Raw genomic sequence first — 21,233 nt, 5'->3', positions numbered from 1 at the left:
CCGATTTATGCTACCATTCACATTGGCGTCATATATTCTCCTTTCTTCGTTCATTCGCTCTACATGCCAAAACCATCTAAGCGTTCCAGTCTTAATCTTAGTCATTACGCTTACATCAGCCTTACATTATTTGCGGATCTCCACATCTCTCTCACGATCACACATGGTTTTACCACACATACGCCTCAGGGATCTAATTTCATAAAAATAACGATTATAAGCGATAAATTAACTCTGCCCTTGTCTCTAATGACCGACTTTAAGAAAATCGTTACGCTGAGTACGTGTTTAGGGAGATCAGGCCAAGATTAGCCGCGTTAGAGGTCCATTTATACTTTCTAAGCGTTTTACATTGAGAGATGTGTCCAATACTTATTAATGCCCAATGGAAGCTGTAAACATAGCCTCGTAATTAGAAATATTAGTCTATCGGCATGGCTTAATAAATGTCTCAAGTTTTATGGAGACAAATACGAAAATACGTTGATTTTATGGGCTAGAGCGGTGATTCCCAACAGCTTTGTATTTCCCGAATAAAAAATTAAGAAAATAAGAGCGAAGCTGAAAATTTCTCTCTTTCTGTTGCAGGAAAATATTTCGTTCTCCGACTCTTAACTGCTTTCAACTATCGGCAGTGGGAAGATGGTATCCGCAATAAATTGGGGTATGTGGCGAGTTTGAAGGGAAAGAGATGGGAAAGAGGGAGGTGGGGAAGTATTTGGCTATTAAGATCCGGTCACCAACCACGGCGGATGCCATTTCAAACAACTTATCGTTTCTGAATGATGGTTTTTCACTGGTTTCTGTAACTAAATAAAAAAAATGTATATACTCGTACATTCTTGTAGATGTTTTGAAAATTATACATTTTAACTATATCAACCAGAAGATATTTAAATGCAAAAGAAAAACGATAAAGATATTGTTTCTAATTTAAATGACTGCTTCTAAGAAAAAATATTTAGAAAACGAAACGCTGACAGAATTAAAACAGGCGACATTCCACCCTCCCTTTTCTGCGTTGAGCTCGGATTAAAATTTAAGGAATCCCGGGTTTCTTAGAGGTGTAATTATAAAAACGAGGGATTAAAGAGAACAAGGCTAATTAAGGTGTCGCCTCTGGCTTTCTTGGCGGGAGGTTCGTCTCCCTTGTAAAAATGGTCAGCGAAAATGAAAATACACGGAGTTTTTCAGCTTCCAAGTTTATTGTAACAAAGTTCTAACGATGGCAAAAGTCTATCCACATACAAAAATGTTTAGTCTAGAGACACATAATAATAATTTTTTGAATCCCCATCCAAGCAAATTCAATTAACTGACCAGAATGGACAAACTTTGAAAAAGAAGTTCGGGAATACTACAAGGTCGAGAGCTAGTCCCTGTTGTGAGGTGCATTATATTAATATATCATTCGATACAAAATACCGTTGCTCTGCAAAGACAGATCGAGATTATTATTTGATTACCCAACCTAGCAAATTCGACTGATTAAGCAATTTTTAAAAATATTCAGGTATACCGCAGGGTCTAGAGTTAGTACCTGTTGTGAGGTGCATTAAAATAATAATGATTTGGTACATAGTACAGTTGAACAGACGAGTTAAAAGCTAGACTGCGCGAATAATTCTTTTTTCAAACAGATAATTTTTGTCCGTGTAATTATGGCTTTAAAAGTATAAAATCAGGAATATCACGAGTCACGAGGTCGAGGGTTGGGTCCCGTTTGTGCGGTGGTCTGTAAAGAAAGCTGGGAGAGATAATTCTCTGTATTTATTAATTCCTTATCTTCTGCCCCATTTGAAGAATCGCCCCCCCCGACTTCGAGAGTCGACTACAAAGTACAAAGGAGGTTCCGAAACAGGTCTGAGATGAACCCAGTACCTGTCTGCCTTCTGGGAGGGGAAAAGATTAAATATTTGTACCGCGGAAGTTTCTTTGCCAAAGTAACTTAAATATTCCCGACGGTTTTGTTTTAATGGACCAAAACATATAAGTTAAATTTAGTAAAAAGATCGCGCGTTTTCGCATTGTGATAAAAGACAACTCCGCACCTAAGCGTTACGGCGATGTCACCGGAATATAAAAATAAAAGAAAAGTGTCGTACGCAACGGTAAAAGTAACGATGTAAAAAGGTTTCAATAATGTTTTCTGTTAATTTTCTATGACGCGACGAACATTTAAAAAATGGTTTTGGGACAGTTTTATAACTATTTATACGGAAACGATAACAATAATTCTAAAATATTGCGTACCAAGTTATGTCAGAGATTTCAGCAACCTTTCAGACTTAGACGTATTCAACAACCAATATGGTGTATTGTCTTATTTTACAGTTAAATGATGTTGAAAGAATGATGGCAGAGCCCATCATTGCTTTAGCACTAGCAAAACATTGTAATTTTTTATACTGTTTTCCGTCCTAATACCCTAGATTGGACGATATCATTAATACACGGAGAAAACGAAGAACACGTGTTCTTTTCCTAATACATACCTTGATGGAATGCGTTCATATCGATATTTGTGTGAACACCATTCCGGCGTCCTCATAAAACATTCGCTTTTGTCTGTTACTTTGTTAGGTACTTTTTCAATTCATTCGCTGAAGGCCTGCAGTTCTATTTTTAACTGGAAAACGAATAATTAGACCAGATTTTTAATAAATTAACAGTATTTCATAACAGTAAGTTTTCTCCGTGTACATATTCAGTTCTTATACTGCACTATCAGAGATACTTCATATAATTTAATCATATTAAACCAAACATTTTCATTATCATCGTCAAAGTTTTTATTATGTCATTATTGTATTTCTTATTTATTATTATACTTATATTATTGTAAAATACTAACAAACAAAATTTTAAAAACGTTTAAGTTTAGAATTGTTTTTTTTTTATTATTTGGTTTGAGGAATATAAGCAAACAATAGTTTTAAGTCTGCTGTACAGAAATTGACGACTACAACATCTCGAATAATTTGTTCAAAAGATTAATGGAAGATCTGTTCAGAAGTTGTGGACAGCAGAGAATGTAATTGATTCAGAGATGATGGACATTAAGGAATAAATCTAAGCGGAGATCGGAGTGCTTAGGCAAGGTTTAATTGACCACTTAACAGCTGTATCTGGTCCCAGGGGTGAGTGCTATTGAACGTTGGTTACAGAGCCGAGGAGATTATATCGACTCTCGAGGCAATGAATAAGGCATTTAATGTAATTTTAGAAATTGGTTATCTTAAGCTAAAAAGCAGAAAATCTGGCTTTATGAAACATCCAAAGCTTTACTGGCTAAAGTATCTATATGATTCACAAATTCAGAAGGAAGACAATTTTTTCCCTGAGGTAGATAAAACTCTTCTCTGCATTTTATTTATTTACTAGCTGACGTGTACCCGGCGTTGCCCAACATTTCTCTACTTTCAATGAATATAATATTAATTAATATGTATATAATATTAATTAATATAAATAAATATGAATATAATATTAATTAATATGAATATAATATTGATTAATATGAATATAATATTGATTAATATGAATATAATATTGATTAATATGAATATAATATTGATTAACATGAATATAATATTAATTAATATGAATACAATATTGATTAATATGAATATAATATTGATTAATATGAATATAATATTAATTAATATGAATATATTGAATATACTATAAATGAAATTCTCTAAATGATAGTGAAAACCCTATCCGTTGCATAGTTTAGAAGAACTAAGCGAACAAACAGACAGACAAACGGACAGACGCGGATAGTGACCACAGTGTTTTATACTATTTAGAGATACCAATTGTCACGATTACGAATTTACTAAAAGTTTATCAGGAAACGGCCTGCAATCTCGTTTTTAGTTCATTATGATCTGGGATGTTCCGAAATGTTCCAGACCATTTCCGAACATTCCAGAATGTTCTGGAATGTTGTGGCATGCTCTCGAATCCTCTTGAATGTTCTAGAAGGCAAAACTTCCAGCCCTTATATCATCAAAAGCACGCCCTTCAGGTAAAAAAGGGAACCTCTTCATGGATGTGGGATAGAGGGCTACCACACCATTTAACTCGCTTGATCGTACCGGGACTCGTTTCTGAGTTTTAGCGGTACGCACATTGTACACTTACTTTTATAATATATATTGATGAAAACAAAGCACAAGATTCTCAACTGCCCGAAGCAAGTGGGACTATCCCCAATTGTGGTATGTTGAGAGGCCAAAGGGGGTGGGTGGGATGGGGAAGGCATAGAAAGACGAAGTACCGTTTCAAACAACGTTTCGATTCTGAATGGTTGTCGTTCACCAGGGCGATTCCGATAGTATAAATTTCTAGATCGACGCAATTATTTCAAGCTCGCAACTTAACTACTAACTACTTAACTCAATGTGCCATATTTTAAATTTCATATCAATATTCTATAAGATATCAGAAAAATACTGTGAGACTAGAAATAAATACACGAGTTTGGTAATTTAAAAAAATCACATCGAAATGCAGACACGTATAAAAAATAAAATAAAAATAAACCCAACTTTAAAAAATATTCATGAAATGAGAAAAATTACTGCCCTTGGCCTGAAGGGCGTTTCAAGAATTCAAAACTGTTAACAAATATTTTATTTTATTCGAGAGTATTTTATGTAACACAATTAATATTTTATTTTTTAACTAAAATCGATATATATCGTTAGTGTGGGGTAAAAAAACCGAGGGAATATCATTATTACGTTATTATGTCTGCTTTTTAGGTACATTCCGCAGAGAAGAAAACAAAAATAAAATAAGCTTACAGTTAAGTACAAACAAAGTGATTTACAGAACATAATAATAATACGATACTGATAATATAAAAAATATTAATATGAATAAAAAAAATCCGTAGGGTGACTCCAGCGATATTGAATGTACAAGGAAAATCGAATGAAATTACTATTATAATAAAAATAACTTTGTTTTTAATACCACCTTAATGTATATATATAGGTATATTGTAAATGAAGTGTTTTCTATTATTGTAGCATTCTATGCCTTAAGAAAATTTCAGCTGTATCACATTCAATGTCGTTTTATATACATATTGTTGTGTTCTTCAATTTAATACTAATATTCGCCTATGTATCACTGTGAACTTATAATATAATGTATCACATTACTGTAAAAGCCTTTTATGGCGTTTAGTAAATAAATAAATAAAATAAATAAATATATAATAAATATGTATATCCACAAAGTGTTTGCTACATGTGAAAATTACTATTGATCGACTGTAGATTGAAAAACACAAAATCATAATAAAATGGTCAATAAAACAGGGAGTACCACAAGGCTGCTTCGTAGGGTCTTCGTTATTTTACGGAATAACGAAAGAATGAAACGAATTTTAGGACCATAATGAATGTTTAATAGAAATATATAACTAGAAAACGTAGTACCTATAGCATTAAAAACTTTGAAATAGGCCTCCAACACCCTGAAAATGTATGAATAATGAAGCAGTAATGATAAATTGTATCCTATTTACTTTTTATAATGTTTAATGTCGTTAAATAAGTTGGACAGAAAAACAAAGATGATGTAATTATTTTTTCTGGTGATAATCATTGCCTGCTGTCCGACCAATGCAACTAATCTACAGTAGAATCTTTTAAAAGATATACTTGCTCATTATGGTGTACTGTATCGTAGGATTCTTTTGCAGGGGCTGGGACTGCGGGTGGGTGTTCCAAACTATTTTGTACCAAGATCTGTGTGCACTAAAACATTTAAACGTGCGCAATTTAAAATGCCTGTAGCTGGACCATATTTTAACAAAGGCATTTGTAAAGCAAACGTTCATTTGCGAAATAACTACTTGATGTAGAATTGATAATCAAAACAAATTATCCACCTACAGTGCTAATATTGTCTCCAAAACTGATACACGATGCGTAGTTTTTGGTAATTTTGGAACCATCCTTTTGTATAGCGTACCAATGGTTCCATTCGCAGTAAAATGGAACGACAAACAATAGAGAGGGGTAAAATGTGTACATACTTTATGAGGGGGGTGGGGGTATTTTTCCACGAAACGAGATCACACGAGGGGGAGGGGATGGGAAGAAATTATAGTTTGACAGTTAGAACACATTAAAACGTTGGAAAGTCGGGTTCACGGGTACTAATTGGTTTAGAAACAGGAACATGATGTTATTAAGTATCATAATGGCTTGAAATTAACGAACGAACACAAAATTATTGTCAAATTTAATCAAAACGTCAAACTGACTTTTGTAAAGTTATAATTTATAATGAATGTAATATGTATCAGTTTAGTCGTGTTTAAATGTTTAATATGTATTTAACACTAAACAAAGAGAGGACTCGCAATAATGAAGGTTTCCGGGAAAATTGTTTGATATTCAATATCAATTTTACGTTTAATATAATTTATTATTTAATTATGTGAATTTACAAACATAAGGCATACATACTGATTGCTTTGGTCAAATGACCCCAAAATCATGTGTATCAACATTGTTAGCAAATCCGGTGGGACTATGGCATCTCCAATGGGGTACTTTCACCAACTATGAATCCCAACCGTTAAAAAAGTGTGATTTAAAGTGAATTTTTTTCTGATGTTATCGTATTAAAAATGTAATTTTAATATTTTCATTCATAATTATTGATTTCAAAAAAGATCCAAAACTGCAAATTACGAAACTGGTCCAATTAACTACAACGTCATTGTGACATAAAAACGCCAGTTGCTGTCATTAACGCCGCCCGGCGTGACGTCAACAACGCCGAATTCACAAATAAAAACAAACATGCCGTTTTGGTGACCAATCAAAAAATACAAATTTTAAATCGTTATAGAAAATTCATCCGTCAAAATAAATATACATTCTGTTATTGTTTAATTTTTTGTTAACTTTTTTCGAGAATAAAAATAAAGTGAATATACCCTATTGGGGTGCGTTGTAAGGCTGAACGCAATGGGGAGAGGAAGGAGATGGGAAGTACCTGGCTATTCAGATATGGCCAGTGTACGGTTTGTGTTTCCTCCCTCCAACAATATGGCTTTATTTAAGATTCATGTTCACCCCTTCCTCCCCTCAAAAAGACCCTCCAAACAGCATCCCCAGAGATGACGTAGGCCCTAAGGGAAATTATTTTCCTCAGAGCCTCCTGTGTGGAGTTAATGTAAAAATATTTAAAAAATAAATAAAAAAAAAAAACATTTGAAGCCACGTTGTTAAGCAGGGCGATACTTACCTTTTGTCCTATCCGGTCAACGAGAGCTTTTTATGATAATGGGAGAATTTCAAATTACGTCACAGAGCGAACAAAGTCTCCGAAAATACAGACCGCCAAACAACTCGGTCATGGCACACACTCCTTGCCACATTCATACACACTCTTCTATTATTCCATTGATGGATCCATGATGGACTCGCCGAACGTCACAGCGGTGCTGCCAAGGTCTGTTATCTATGTGTCAGCGCTTTATTAGCAGCAGACACATACCTGGACGGATGACGAACCTTGTACTGGCAATGTTGGTGGACTCTATCGCTGCAGCAGTTGGTCCAGTTATTTCACCACCTAGGATTCTAGCTGCAGAGTCTCCATCGTCTTTCTTATTCGAACGTCACAGCGGTGCTGCCAAGGTCTGGTATCTATGTGAGGATATTGTGTCAGCTCTTTATTAGCAGCAGACACATACCTGAACGGATGACGAACCTCGTGCTGGCACTGTTGGTGGACGCGGTGGACTCTTTCGCTGCAGCAGTAGGTCCAGTTTCTTCACCACCTAGGATTCTTGCTGCAGAGTCTCCATCTTCTATCTTCGTGTCACCTGTTCCTGTACTTCATTTTACTCAACTTTCTTTCCGTAATATTTATATTTTTTGTAATACCTTCATCAACTGTAAAGCGCCCCCGGGGTGATGTCTCACAAAAGCGGCGCTATATAAATTAGCCAAGAATAAATAAATAAATGGCCTGACTCAAGTATTCCACTTTCAATACAAAAAAAAACAACAACAAAATACGAATTATTGATACTTCACTGTATTTTTTCAGAGTCTATACAAATTAACACCCATTTCTACAGGAAAAGATGCTTATTAAAATTCATTCGCAATATCCAATATTTCTCAAAACCATCCTTCACTGTTCTTAAAGATGGCTCAAAATTTTAATAAAGGCTTACTCTGCTCTCGTATTTCCGAGCAGCAGCTTCTCGTCAAGGACAAGGACAACAGTTTATAAAAATGCATTTTACGACAAGCTCCGAAGAAGCAGCAATGAATAACTTGAAGCGCTTTAATTAAAAACCTCGTATAGTGCTCACTGCTCAGTGTACAGTTAGTACTTGGGTTGTAGAGATGTAGGTTGAGAGGGGGGAGGTTAGAATAGAAGCAATGGGATGAGCTAATTAGAGCAGTACGATAATGAGATAATTATGCATAATAAGTAGGCCACTCTACGGCCTTGAGTTCCATAGAATGATTGCAGCTGGAATTCTAGACTAAGTAGAAGAGCGAATGCGTGTGCGTAAATTCCCTTCATATTAAGTATAATAAATGAGATAAAAAGAATTTGGCATTCTCAGACTATAAAAATATTACCATTCGTTATTTCGGCTACTGGCATTATACCTAGCTCTCTCATTCAAAATTTAGACGTATTAGATCTATCAAAAAAATTATATATAAAAATGTAAAAATCAGTCATTTTAAATACATGTAGGATTACGAAAGATTTTTTAAATATTTATGTTGAGGGATCAGTAAGATTTATAGGCCCTGTTAGGAGTTCTACCGAGCCGAACCCTCTGATATGAAAATATCTAGAGTCGGGGAATAATTTTCCCATTTGATCTCTGGTGAGTTGACGTGTTGTTCTTGTATTGTTTTGTATTTATTTTTCTTATATAATGCACTTGCATAATGTTGATTGACTAGATGATAATTTGTGGAAAACTGTGTGGAAGGGTTTAGTTTTTCCTTTTGGGAAGATTTAACCCGGACATAAAATCGGATAACTTGTAAATTATACTTGTATTATTTGTACATTTTAACGCAGCATCACGTTCATTGGTCAAACGCATTATACATATAGTTTTGTATTAGTGATCTACGAACCGGTGGATGCAATCAGTTAATTGTTATAATGGTTTGTCTAGTCTATAGTTAATAAAAAAATTAGTCATTAAACCATCAGATTTTGAAATATTTTTACCAACAAGTCCCAACGACATGGTGAATTTTCTTGGAATTTTAGAATGCCTCCAAGGTATCTAAAATGTGCTATATATTACTTATTTTTGAATTTGTCGTTAAAAGAAATACTATTTTAGAAACGAGATTAAATCATCTTTCAAATATTTGCATTTTGAAAAAAACATTGCTCTTTCTAATCAATACATTATTAATATCAAACATGACAATGTTAATACAAAAACTCACCAGGACATTTTGACTCGGAACGTACATAATTTTGAAAGAGTTTGATATTTATAAAACATATTCCTTTTGTGTAGATAATTAGTAATAAAACTGTCACTTCACTTTTAATGCCGTATATACAATAAAAAAATATAAATAATTTTATGACTTTCAACTATCAATGACAAAATGCCGCCAATTCGTAAGGACGGGTTGTTTCGGAGAATTTGAACAATTCATCAAATTTCAACGTTTATTTTCGGGTTCTGTGAAAGTCCTATCCAAGTTCTGTGAAATATTTTTTCAAGTTCTGTATTTATTTCAGTTTTGTCAAGCAACTAGCCTACAATGATATAGGAACAGAACTTGAATAGGACTTTCACAGAACCCGAAAATGAACGTTGAAATTTGATGAATTGTTCAAATTCTCCGAAACAACCCGTCCTTAATATTTGATACAAACTGCAAAGAATAATTATTTATCTTTCCAACAACGAACATATCATATATGTACGCATTATAGAGAAAAAGATAAAAAATACTTTTATAATGTATTAACGCCCCGGTCAGATCTGTCTTCAGAGGCTACATTGTACAGCGCCCTTGAGGTGATTTTTCACAAAAACGGCGCTCTACAAATTATCCAATTATTATTATTATTATTATGGAATATGATGTTGGTGGCTAGTAATGTCCTTCCGAGGCCTGAAGGGTAAATAACTTAATTGACAGCCCTGCCATCGTCACCATTATAAAATTCAAACTAGGAACAAAAGTCAAAATTTAATATTCTTCTGTAATACATACACAATATCAGACACACACACTAACCAATAGAATGCATAATTTAGGCAATAAGTTTGGGGGTACTTTTGATATATTTAATGACAGCCCTTTATAGAATTAAGCGTAATCTATACCAGGACTTTGTTAAACTCTACTCATTATAGTAGCGTTGGTATTGTAGTCATTATTGGTAGTATTGTTCTAGTTTCTAGTTTTTTTACGTAACTGTTACGTTTTACTAATATTGTTTCATATTTAGTTTTATTTAATTATATTCTTATTAGACTTGTAATCACAATGTTATATTTGTGTATTCATAGATCTATTTTGTTCCTAATTATAATGCATTACATGAACATACTGTTATTATTTCCTATATAATACAGATATTCTCCTATGTACACTTCATCACGTATCACTTTTATGTAAAAGCCTTTTTAGGCGTATAAATAAAGATAGAGTAAATAAATACGAATATAGCACTATGTATTAGAAACATGTATACAGCGCCCTTGAGGTGATTTTTCCCAAAAACGGCGCTATACAAATCGTCCAAATATTATTTTATTATTGTAAAAAAAAAACGATGGTACAAAAGAATTCACGCGTCTTTTATTAAAAAATTATATTATTTCAGAACGGTCACAATGCTTTTAGAGCAAAACATAACACAAGATTGTGAAACAGAACAGGAACTCGGATGAATTTAAATTATAATAAAGGTATCTAATTTTTTTAAATCTCTAAAGCTATTCTGAGGGCGTGTCGGAAATAAAACATTTTCCACAAAATATAATTATTATTTCGATTCAATTCGTCCTACACGAAAGATCGTATCATCTACCCAGCCTCGCGCAAATGTGGTTCCTGCTGCCAGGGTAATTAAGGCACATTGTTGCGTGAAAACAGGAATTAGACATACGATACGGCGTGCACTTATGACGCCCATAGTGGCCATTGTATTACATAGAAGCGAAGATCCCATAATCAGACACGAATAATCATAATACTAGGTCCCCACCGGAATAAAAACCACAAAAAAACCTTTCAAATTACAAAAGAACACGAGCAAAAAAAACAAAACGTTACACTATGCTGGGAAAGTACCGGGATGTTATGATTATATCCTTTTGATTAAGTGCTTAAAAGCTCATGAAGTTAAACAGACCATCTGGAACCCGTAGTTCGAGTAGTCATTACGGCCAGAAATAACAAGAACACAGAGGTAGCACCAGCAAAATAAAAGGTAACATCCTGAAAATGGGTATTTTAAAGAAACGGTTTGATGTTTCGTATTAAATAATGGTTTGTCTCTTTTTATAAGAGGAAACAAAACAGTTGAGAGGTTTGGGAGGAATTCTTGCAGCCGGTCGGCGGGCAGTCATTACGCGGAGCCGGTTTTTAATCCTCCCGGTACAAAATACAAAACGAGCAGACATTTTGTATTACAATATGCCTCTTGATGGATTTCGAGTAATCAAGGCAATGATGAAGCGTTGTCTCATAACATGCAACTATGGTGTAAATAAAAAGAGGTAAGGTATTTTTAGTTTCGATCAGCCAAAAACTACTGTTATTCAAAAGATTAAACTAAAATAAAAATATCAAGATGTATTACGGATATCACTATATTGTTTATCTTATTTATTAAATAGTAAGAGGTGTTATTTTGAATAGCCCGCTATTTCGGTAGATGTTGCTTTTGAAGCTGTCATTTTTTGACATTTGACAAGTAGAAAATACGCCATTGATAAAAATGGAACGATACACGCTTCAACAACGTATTGAAATGATTAAAATTCACTTGAGTGAATCAAATGCAAATCATCTTGAGTGATGAGGCCCATTGCCACCTCGGTGGCTTCGTCAACAAGCAAAATTGTCGCATCTGGGGCTCGGAAAACCCAAGAGTTATTGTTGAAAAGCCTCTCTATCCTCAACGTGGGACTGTTTGGTACGGTTTATGGTCCGGCGGAGTCATTGGACCTTAATTTTTCGAAAATGAGGCTGGAGCAACAGTTACGGTGAATGGATTGCGGTATCGAGAGATGATTAATGATTTTTTATGGCCGGAATTGGATGGTATTGATCTGGTCAACGTTTACTTGCAACAAGACGGCGCTACGTGCCACAGAAACAACGAAACCATTGATCTTTTACGATTGAATATCAAAATAACACCTCTTATTGGAAAACCCTGAATAAAACAAAATCGCTGTCCGCGTCATTTCGTTTTTGTGCGCTAAGTTCTTCTAAACTACGCATCGGATTTTGATAGGATTTTCACTATCATTTAGAGAAATTCTTCCGGAAATTTTATGTATATATAAAATGCATATTATATTTATAGAAGTAGAGAAAAGTCAATGTTTTGTAATCAAGTGGTAAAAAAATATTTTCGGGTGCTGATATTGCAAACAGACGATGGCTGAACCTTATGAGATACATCAAAATAATGTACTACGGAATTGTATATCTTAAAAAGTTCTCACATCTTTATCCCAAACTATTTATAAGTCCCCGAGCAAAGCATGGTACACGTCAGATAGTTCAATATAAGATACATTAGTCAGATAGTTCAATATATGCAGGACTTGCAGAAAGGCCATAGCTTCAAAAATATTTGATCAAAACCTGTCAATTAATTTAAGTGTTCTTCGAACCCCTAAATAGACAAATCCCAACCTTTCCCTTACTCCCTCCAACAACGTTGCCATAAAGTTCCTGGATGTACATTCTTACAAAGCTAGGGGACTAGGGGAGCCCTTACGAGGTGATACTAGTATTGAGGTTATATGTAGGACGTGATAAAGAAATAATAAGTTTTTATTGTATAAACTGACACACGTTGACGTCACGTTGCTATGCAATTAAGACAATTTTTCAAGACGTAATTATCTTCAAAATTAGCTTTTATTATGCTATTTAATATGCTTTCATTTTAAACTCGGGTTCAGTCATACGGTTATGTAAGTTTTTGAAGCAAAGTTCATAATAATTCATTTGGCAAATTTAAAATCTTAATTGCAAAACTGAATTATTTCTCACTTCGTGCGTTATAAAAATTAAACAGTAGATTTGTTACGTGATCGATAAATATCCAAAGAAACAATTCGACACCTAGGAATAATAATTCTCATGGTATCTGACCACTAAAATCAGACACTTATTAGTTTCTTCATCCAGTTATTATTGTTGCTGTTTATTACTCTGCCTCCGTTGGCTCGGAACGGATGCCGCATTTTTGACACCAATACCTGTGAAAACAAAATACAAAAGGCAAACAAAAAACCATTGGACCGAAGCAAGAGTTGGTACTACGATGCTTCTGATTTTCCCTGACCATTATTTAGTAAGATTCTTTTTTATGTCTACGAAGTTTACGTGTTCAGCAACAGTTTTTGTTTGTGCCTTACAATATTGAGACGGTTGGGTGTGAAATTACTACACAACAAACAGCGCGAGGCTATGTTTCAATTTCCTAAAGTGATACCTATCAAACTAACAGTAAAATGTACTAGTAGAACTGAAATTCTGGAATGATCGGCAAAATACTACGCTGTAAATTAGTAGCGATTGGAAAACTTCCATGAAGGAGATTTGCCGATATGTTGAATTTGACAATTACGTGTTTGCGACAAGACTTTGAGAAAAGCGTTATACGATTGGCAAAGGAGTTTACATTGATAACTTCAAGAAACTATTTTGAATCGCTTCGTACCGATTGGAGGGTTCTTAAATAAAACAATGACTCGGTTTTTTCTAGTTAGTTATTTGCTTTTTGAGACAAACGTTACGAGATTGACACATTAGTTTACTCTGATGACTTCAGGATACTATTGCTAATGCCGTTATGAATAGTCAACTCGCCTTATCACTCAATTACGTATGTAGTCAACACTGATAGAAAAATATGAATATTTTTTCAGTAATTTCAGAATATAGTGACAAAATTGACAGAGGAATTTACAGGACACTGTTGCGAACGACCCGAAGAGTTAAAAACCCAGAGAAATTCTTAAAAAGGGATAATATGATAATTAGTTAACTTTTTTGCTATTAAAACCAAACCGTTCCACAATTATACAGCATAATTAGCAGGTTCTATAAACTGATTATGCAAAACAAAGATCGGGATTTGGGGGCAAGTGGAATAAACACTAGATAAATTACATCCTTAACTGTCTCCAAAATAATATCTCCAGACTCCGCTAGGCTTTACGTCCGAGGCCTGTCACCCTTAAAAACTACCCCATCCTACCAGCACCCACCCCGCCCAACTCACCCCCTAGCCAACCGCTCATTACTTCCGGAGACAGCCGTCCCTAATGTTATTATTACTACCCATTGTTTTTAACGTAATATCTTGATAAACAACGGTTAAAATGACATTATCAGACCTACTGTAAAATAGAACAAGATAATATTATCATTTTCAAATTATACACTATTTTAGTAAATACGAACATGAACACACTCAAATTGGGTAATATTGGAAGGTCGAAAGAAGACGGAAGGGAAATAGAAAGTAGCATACTATTCTAACCTGGTCACTAAACATAGATAAAGCTATTCGAGCAACACTGCGATTATTAATTGAGGCGCTCAGCGGAAGAGTGTCCCAACCAACCATATGTTATAATCGTTGGAAACATCAGATTGTTAAAGATTAGTTATTGTCAAAGGATGTCGCTATATTAAAATCGTTCTTTCATTACTAAATTAGTTACTTATCTTTAAACAATCTGATGTTTTAGCGGACGGACAGCCGCGTGGCGGACATCGGGAGGGCGGCGTGAAATGTTTTTTTTTATAAAAATCTATTCAGACACTGATGAAGTTTTGCACACTTTACATAAAAACAATAGGAAGGTAACTGTGTGTTAGGATACGAAAAACCACCCCACCCTATTTCACACCTCTTAAAGCGGAATATTGTTACATATTGGTGAAATTTTGCACACTTGTCGTTCAAAATAAGAAGAAAATTACTGTCTACAACATCTGATTTGGACAATTTTTGCTTAAAGCCCAGGTCTTCAGCTAGTTCGTAATAATAAAAACATCAATATCACAATTAAGGGAAAGTTGGCTTACCGATTTTCTCTTCAGTGGTTTTAGTTTCAACACTATGGATGAATGTTTTATTGAAATCCTGAACGATGCATTCTGTTCTGCATTTGGACTATTGCACCCTCTTGAATCTGACAAGTCGCTTCATGAATTCATAATTTCTAGTTGTCATTGTCTCTGCTGTGTCGTCACCTTTCGTGATGCATCATTTCAGCAGTACATTCAATGTTTATATTTTCCTTAAATTCTCAGAACTGTCTTGTCATTGAATGCACTGACCTCACTTTAACAACTATCAAACAATATGAAACAAAAACAGTTCGCTAATCTTTTGACTGTAAAAATGCGACCGTAATCTCTTTGGATCAAAAATAATTAAGGCTTTTAACGGTCCACTGACCTAAATTCGAAGTTATTGAATTAACTAAACCATAAAACGAACATACTTTTCATAGATATTGAAAATAATGTGCATAATTACTGCCTCAACACAGGCTAGCCTAGTGATGCGGGTTATGAGAAACCTAAACCTTTAACTATGAATTTCTAATATTTACGTATTTTTACCTACATTTGATATTTATAATTATTCATATTATTTTATTTGTCATTTTATAACCTCCCCCTAACAGGGAGTGGAAGATCCCTGTCCCTGCTTGTTTTCTGCTGAAATTTAATTGCACATGCCCTAATGATGGACACCGTAATGCTGACTGAAATGGTGGCTAAAGGAGGTAGCGTAACACGGCATAAATACCCCAAAAATAAATCACTAGTACTTTCGGCAGTGAAAATCACATATTAGGTACATTCCGAGAAAAAAATAATTTTTAGTAATATTACCCGTCTGAAAGGTACAAAATCCCTGGTATCACGAAATTTTGCAAAGCATTTTGTAAGCATTACGAAAGTTCTAGATCAACGCAAGTAATATTATCAGCTAGAAACGTCCTTTCCATCGTGAATTCATGAGCGGTTTTCTTAATCTATTTATAATTTAGAGTTCCTTAACCACATTGAGTCAACTTACCCTAATAAGCTGGAGAAATTTTACAACAAAAAATACGATATGTAAAATATAATAACACACTATTCTATCGTTACATCTTTATAACAAAAATCTCGTGAAAAACCAGATATTATTTACCTTAAAATATGTCTTTCCGGCATCGATTTATTTGCTCTCCCGTGCTTATAATAGGTAGGTACCTATTATTTCATCTTTATAAGAAAAATCTCGTGAAAACCCAGATATTATATACTTTAAAATCTGTCTTTCCGGCATTGATTGATTTGTTCTTCCGTGCTTAAACTAGGAAGGTACTTATTATATTTTCTAATCGTGAATCACGATGCTGCGTGTCGCTTTGGTCTGGGAAAATGAATTGACCTCAATAGGCCACTTGCAAGGATTTTCTAATGACTTGGAAAAAAATGAGTGGATAGATTTCTCTACTAAGATTACGAAAATGTTACTCAAAAAATTTTGAAATGTATAGTTTTTTTTAAATAAAATAAATAAATCTGTTATTTTTGGCTTGTGACGTCACCACTTGAAAATGTTCCGTCTCCAATATTATTGAATTAATTTTTGTAAAATTCCACACTGATTATTTTTTTTATATGGCAACACCTTGATTTCCGGCGACTTGTGAATTTGAATATTGACACTTGTTTGGGGTTTGGCTGTTTGTATTGTAGTCCGCTAACTTTGTTGAGAAATTAAGCATATATTATTTGGAAATGATTGAAGTAGGTTTTGTTCAGGGTCAGTCTGACAATTTGCCGAACATAGATTCATTTATGATGGCTACTTTTCTAAGTAATAATATGAATTTCATTGGAAGCGAAATTAGAAATGTCAAAACAAAAAGGTTAGTATTTTTTCTGTATCTTCTAATATACGAATATTATGTTATATATTTTGACAACATTTAATATGTACTTATATATTATGTTTCCATCAATTATTATTATTAAGACAATTGTTAACATTCAGTTATATGCAACTGTCTTTTGTTTTCAACGTGTTATTATTATATATTTTAAAGGTCTGCACGTGAAAGTTATGGTGATAATGCTATCGGGTATGTGCAGGTAAAAAGAGAAGGTCCTATCTGCACAGTGAAAGCAAAAATAACCCCCGAGCACCGTGTCCGCCAAAAAGCATACTCTGTTGTACTTTTGTGTGATGAGATGGAAGATGAAATACAAGTCTTAGAATGTCAAGACTGTGCAGCTTCTAGAGGTTAGTTGAACTGTATGTCGCTATATTGTAAAATATGTTTCTCTCCTCTAACCTCTACACTCTTCTACCCTATGGAGATGTGGGGAAGAGCAAACTCTTGTGTGATGTAACAAACACAGAATCATTGCGAGGGTCTCTGCCAGCTACCTGTTGACAAATAATTTATATTTGGAACATTTTGCTTTCAGGTGGCTGTAAACATGCACTGGCATTTCTAACATGGCTCCATAGGAGAAGTGAAGAACCAGCGTCGACATCTGTCGACTGTTATTGGAGAAAATCAAAGTTATCGTGTGTCGGAACCTCCCAAAAGTTCATTCTGGCATCCCAAGTTGGCAAGAACGCAGTAAAAAGCGTGGAAAAAGGTAATGGAGATTTCCTGGCAGCAGTACTCCAAAGGAGTCTTAAGGAGGGGCTTCGATGCCAACTGACTCAACTTTACATGGATCCGAAGCCCACTGACTGTTTGTCCATGCACAGGATGATTTCTGCTTTTAAGAAAACACGAAACCTGCACAATACAAGTGCTACAGATTTCATCAATTTTATTACATGTGATCTAAATATTCCTCCAAATATCTTCGAGGAAGTTTTTTCATTAACAAGAAAGCAGGCTAACTGCCCGTTATGGTACGAAATGCGATATGGCAGAATTACTGCATCCAAACTATACGAGGCAGCTAACTGCAAAACATTGGATGGAACATTGACTGAAGTCATCTTAGGGGCAGCCAAGATTCCAGACACAAAGGCTATGCAACGAGGTCGGCTTTTAGAACCTTTGGTGTTAAAGGTACTAGCAAACCAACTGGGACACAAATATAAAGAATGTGGTTTCAAAATCAGTTGCAAATTACCAATTATCGGTGGCTCCCCGGATGCAGTCACTGATGATTATATTGTTGAGGTCAAGTGTCCAGTCAAACATAGTACAATGAAAAATTACTTTTTTGAGGGTGTTGTTGCCAGAAAGTATTATGCACAAATGCAAATACAAATGTTTGTACTGAACAAATTCAAGGGAGTGTTTTGTGTTGCTGAACCCAACTTTGAATCATCTGGCAAAATAAATGTTTTCCACATCGATTACGATGAAGAATTCTGTGTCGAAGCTATTAATAAAGCCATGCTGTTTTGGTCCAGAGCTATATTTCCTGTACTTAAAAAAAATGTATAGGTATACATTATTTGAAATAAATCACGTATTTACTGCACTACACTCGCTTCTTTATTCATAATAATACATGATTATATTGATTATGTACAATAGCATCATATTATTTTCATCCCATCCACCATAGTATAATATGTATTTGTATAAAGTGACAGAAAAACAAAAACAAAAAGTTTACATAAGACATATTTTTACATTTATACCTAGTATTTATTTGATAATACGTACACATGTTATTGTATTATCGCATAGATTTTTTTTGTATTTATTATTGGAAGTAAGAAAATGATTACAAAGTGGAAATTCTAACACAAATAGAAATGTATTAAAAAGTGGAACATGATCACTTTGCTACAACACAACTGTATTTATATAAACTTGATGTAAAAGTAAGGCGTAATGAATGAATAGCAATCAATCCACTCTCAGTAAAATATTGGAAGCATTATTATAGTCAGTACTTGCACTGACTGGTAACGCTGGCCGCTAGATGGCGCTAGTGTAGCATGTTGCATTTCTTCGGGACAATACAAACCTAATGGCGGGCTTTAATATTCTTTTTACGTGTGAGCATAAGAACAGTAAGGTCGTATGTAGGTTACTAAATATTTTATTTTCGACTTATATAATTTATTAACGTAAAATAAAGAAAACATTTCAAATAACATGCATTAAAAAAAACCAACCCACAGAAGTCACGGGGCTAGGAGGCGCTAGTATAGCATAATCAGAATGTATGGTAAATGTAAGAAGTTGAAGGTGCTATACATAAATTATTCTACAGTATTTGATATTATCCCTTTTGGTGGCTTCATTGCCTATAAACTCTAAGTAAAAGCTCCAACATATGTTTTTATAAAAAACACATACTGGCGCTATAATTACATAATATTATACACTTTAGACTTATTCTATATACATTACATGAAGGATAAACAAAATTACACTGGTACATATTATGAATATTTATATTCAAGTTAAAGTTTATATGATAATGAAGCGCACATAACATTTTAAACTAAACATTAGCGTAGAGCACAAAACACTAAAAGACTAATAATATTAATAAGACTAATATGATCAAATTATTGGTTTTTGTAGATTTATGAGTCCACATGCAATCATAACAATATGGTCAACTTGTTGAGTCAAATGGAAGTCTATACAAGAATGTGGCTTTAGAATATTATACTCTCTGAGCCGGCTTATTACACGTTCAACGTGTATACGCAGGGCTGCTATTTGCTTGGATAACTTCACCTCTCTTTTAGTGCTATTTACACCTGTAACAACACTTGGTGGACGCACAAGTTGACAATGTTTGCCTTCTAAAATAGTAGCTAGTTGCTTAAAACCTCTATCTGCCATTACCGACATGCCTTCAGACAAGTTGTCCAAGAAGCCGCACTTTTCCACAATCATCATATCTGTAGTACGTCCACCAAAGCCCTTTGAAATGAAGTTAATAAAGCCATCGGGAGTGATTGATATTAGGTACTTGAGTGTATTGCATTTTTTATATTCTGACCAAGTTAGTGCCTGCTGCAGTGGATTTGATGGCTTCTCTATCTGAATTTCAAAACAGTCTATGATTGATACGACATGTTTGTATCTTGCTCTGAATGGAATTGGTAGTAAGGCTTCTATTGCTTCTGACTTAGGCCAAAATACCAGTTCTGCAAGATGACGAGATAACTTCGGTAAACTTTGCTTAAAGATTCTTGAAGCTTGAGCCTCAGAAAGGCCAAATTCATCACCTAAAATGCTGAAACTAGAGTTTAATTTAATTTTTTTTAAAACGATTAAAACATTTAAAATGTTTATATTTTCAAGGAGTGCTAGGGTTTTAACAATCCAATAAAAATCTTTAAGGATTCCTAAATACAGCTTTGGTTTGTTTTCAATATGCTGCAGAGTTAATTTCAATGACAGACTTTTGAAATCACTATTTGAACTACTATCAACGTACGAATCTGACGTAGCTTGTTGGGAGTATTCTGAACCAGATGCCGATTCCGAGGCAGAACTGTCTGGCTGAAGAGTGACATGCTTTAGTTGTACATTCTTGGTATTTTTATTATGCTTCACAGGAGAAGTACTTACGTCACGAGTAGTTAAACACTCGATTGGACCCCTACTGTGTTCTTTTCCTGTATTTGTCAATTTACTTTTGAATTTCTTTTTCAAATTGCATTGAATGGCTTTCGAATCAGTTGCGTTCTCAACTATCAACATGTGAAAGTTTTCTTCGGAGCTTGATGTATCTTGTGGTCCATCCACATGTTGTTGAAGTATTTGGAGTCCAGAGCATTGAGGCTTCTCGAGAGGAAACGACACTTCCAGTTCAACGTAGTCTTGAGGTTGATTGATGATCTGTTGTGGCACAGACTCATCCACATCAGACAGGCAAGGAGACATTGGCTCGAGACTTGCAACAAACACTTCACCGCCTTTAGATGAGCTTGGATGCTGATCCACCACATTGAGTAGATCT

At 34.4% G+C, this 21,233-nt stretch overlaps 2 protein-coding genes across 2 annotated transcripts in view; both read right to left on the bottom strand.

Annotated features, from left to right (window-relative positions):
- The window catches only part of LOC149409767 (uncharacterized), a 154,791-nt gene that overhangs the window by 70,115 nt on the left and 63,443 nt on the right, over positions 1-21,233 (bottom strand). The gene's annotated exons all lie outside the window — the stretch shown is intronic.
- Positions 19,820-21,157, bottom strand: LOC149409768 (uncharacterized). The gene is made up of 2 exons (XM_089649051.1): positions 20,908-21,157; positions 19,820-20,415 (listed from the first exon to the last, which is right to left on the bottom strand). Exons 1-2 carry the CDS (start codon positions 21,155-21,157, stop codon positions 19,820-19,822), a joined length of 846 nt encoding a protein of 281 aa, XP_089505177.1.

The sequence above is a fragment of the Hesperophylax consimilis genome, chromosome 29 (assembly GCF_061612785.1).
Source record: "Hesperophylax consimilis isolate HC1 chromosome 29, BYU_Hcon_1.0, whole genome shotgun sequence".
NCBI lineage: Eukaryota > Metazoa > Arthropoda > Insecta > Trichoptera > Limnephilidae > Hesperophylax > Hesperophylax consimilis.
This window is presented reverse-complemented; position numbering and strand designations above follow the sequence as displayed.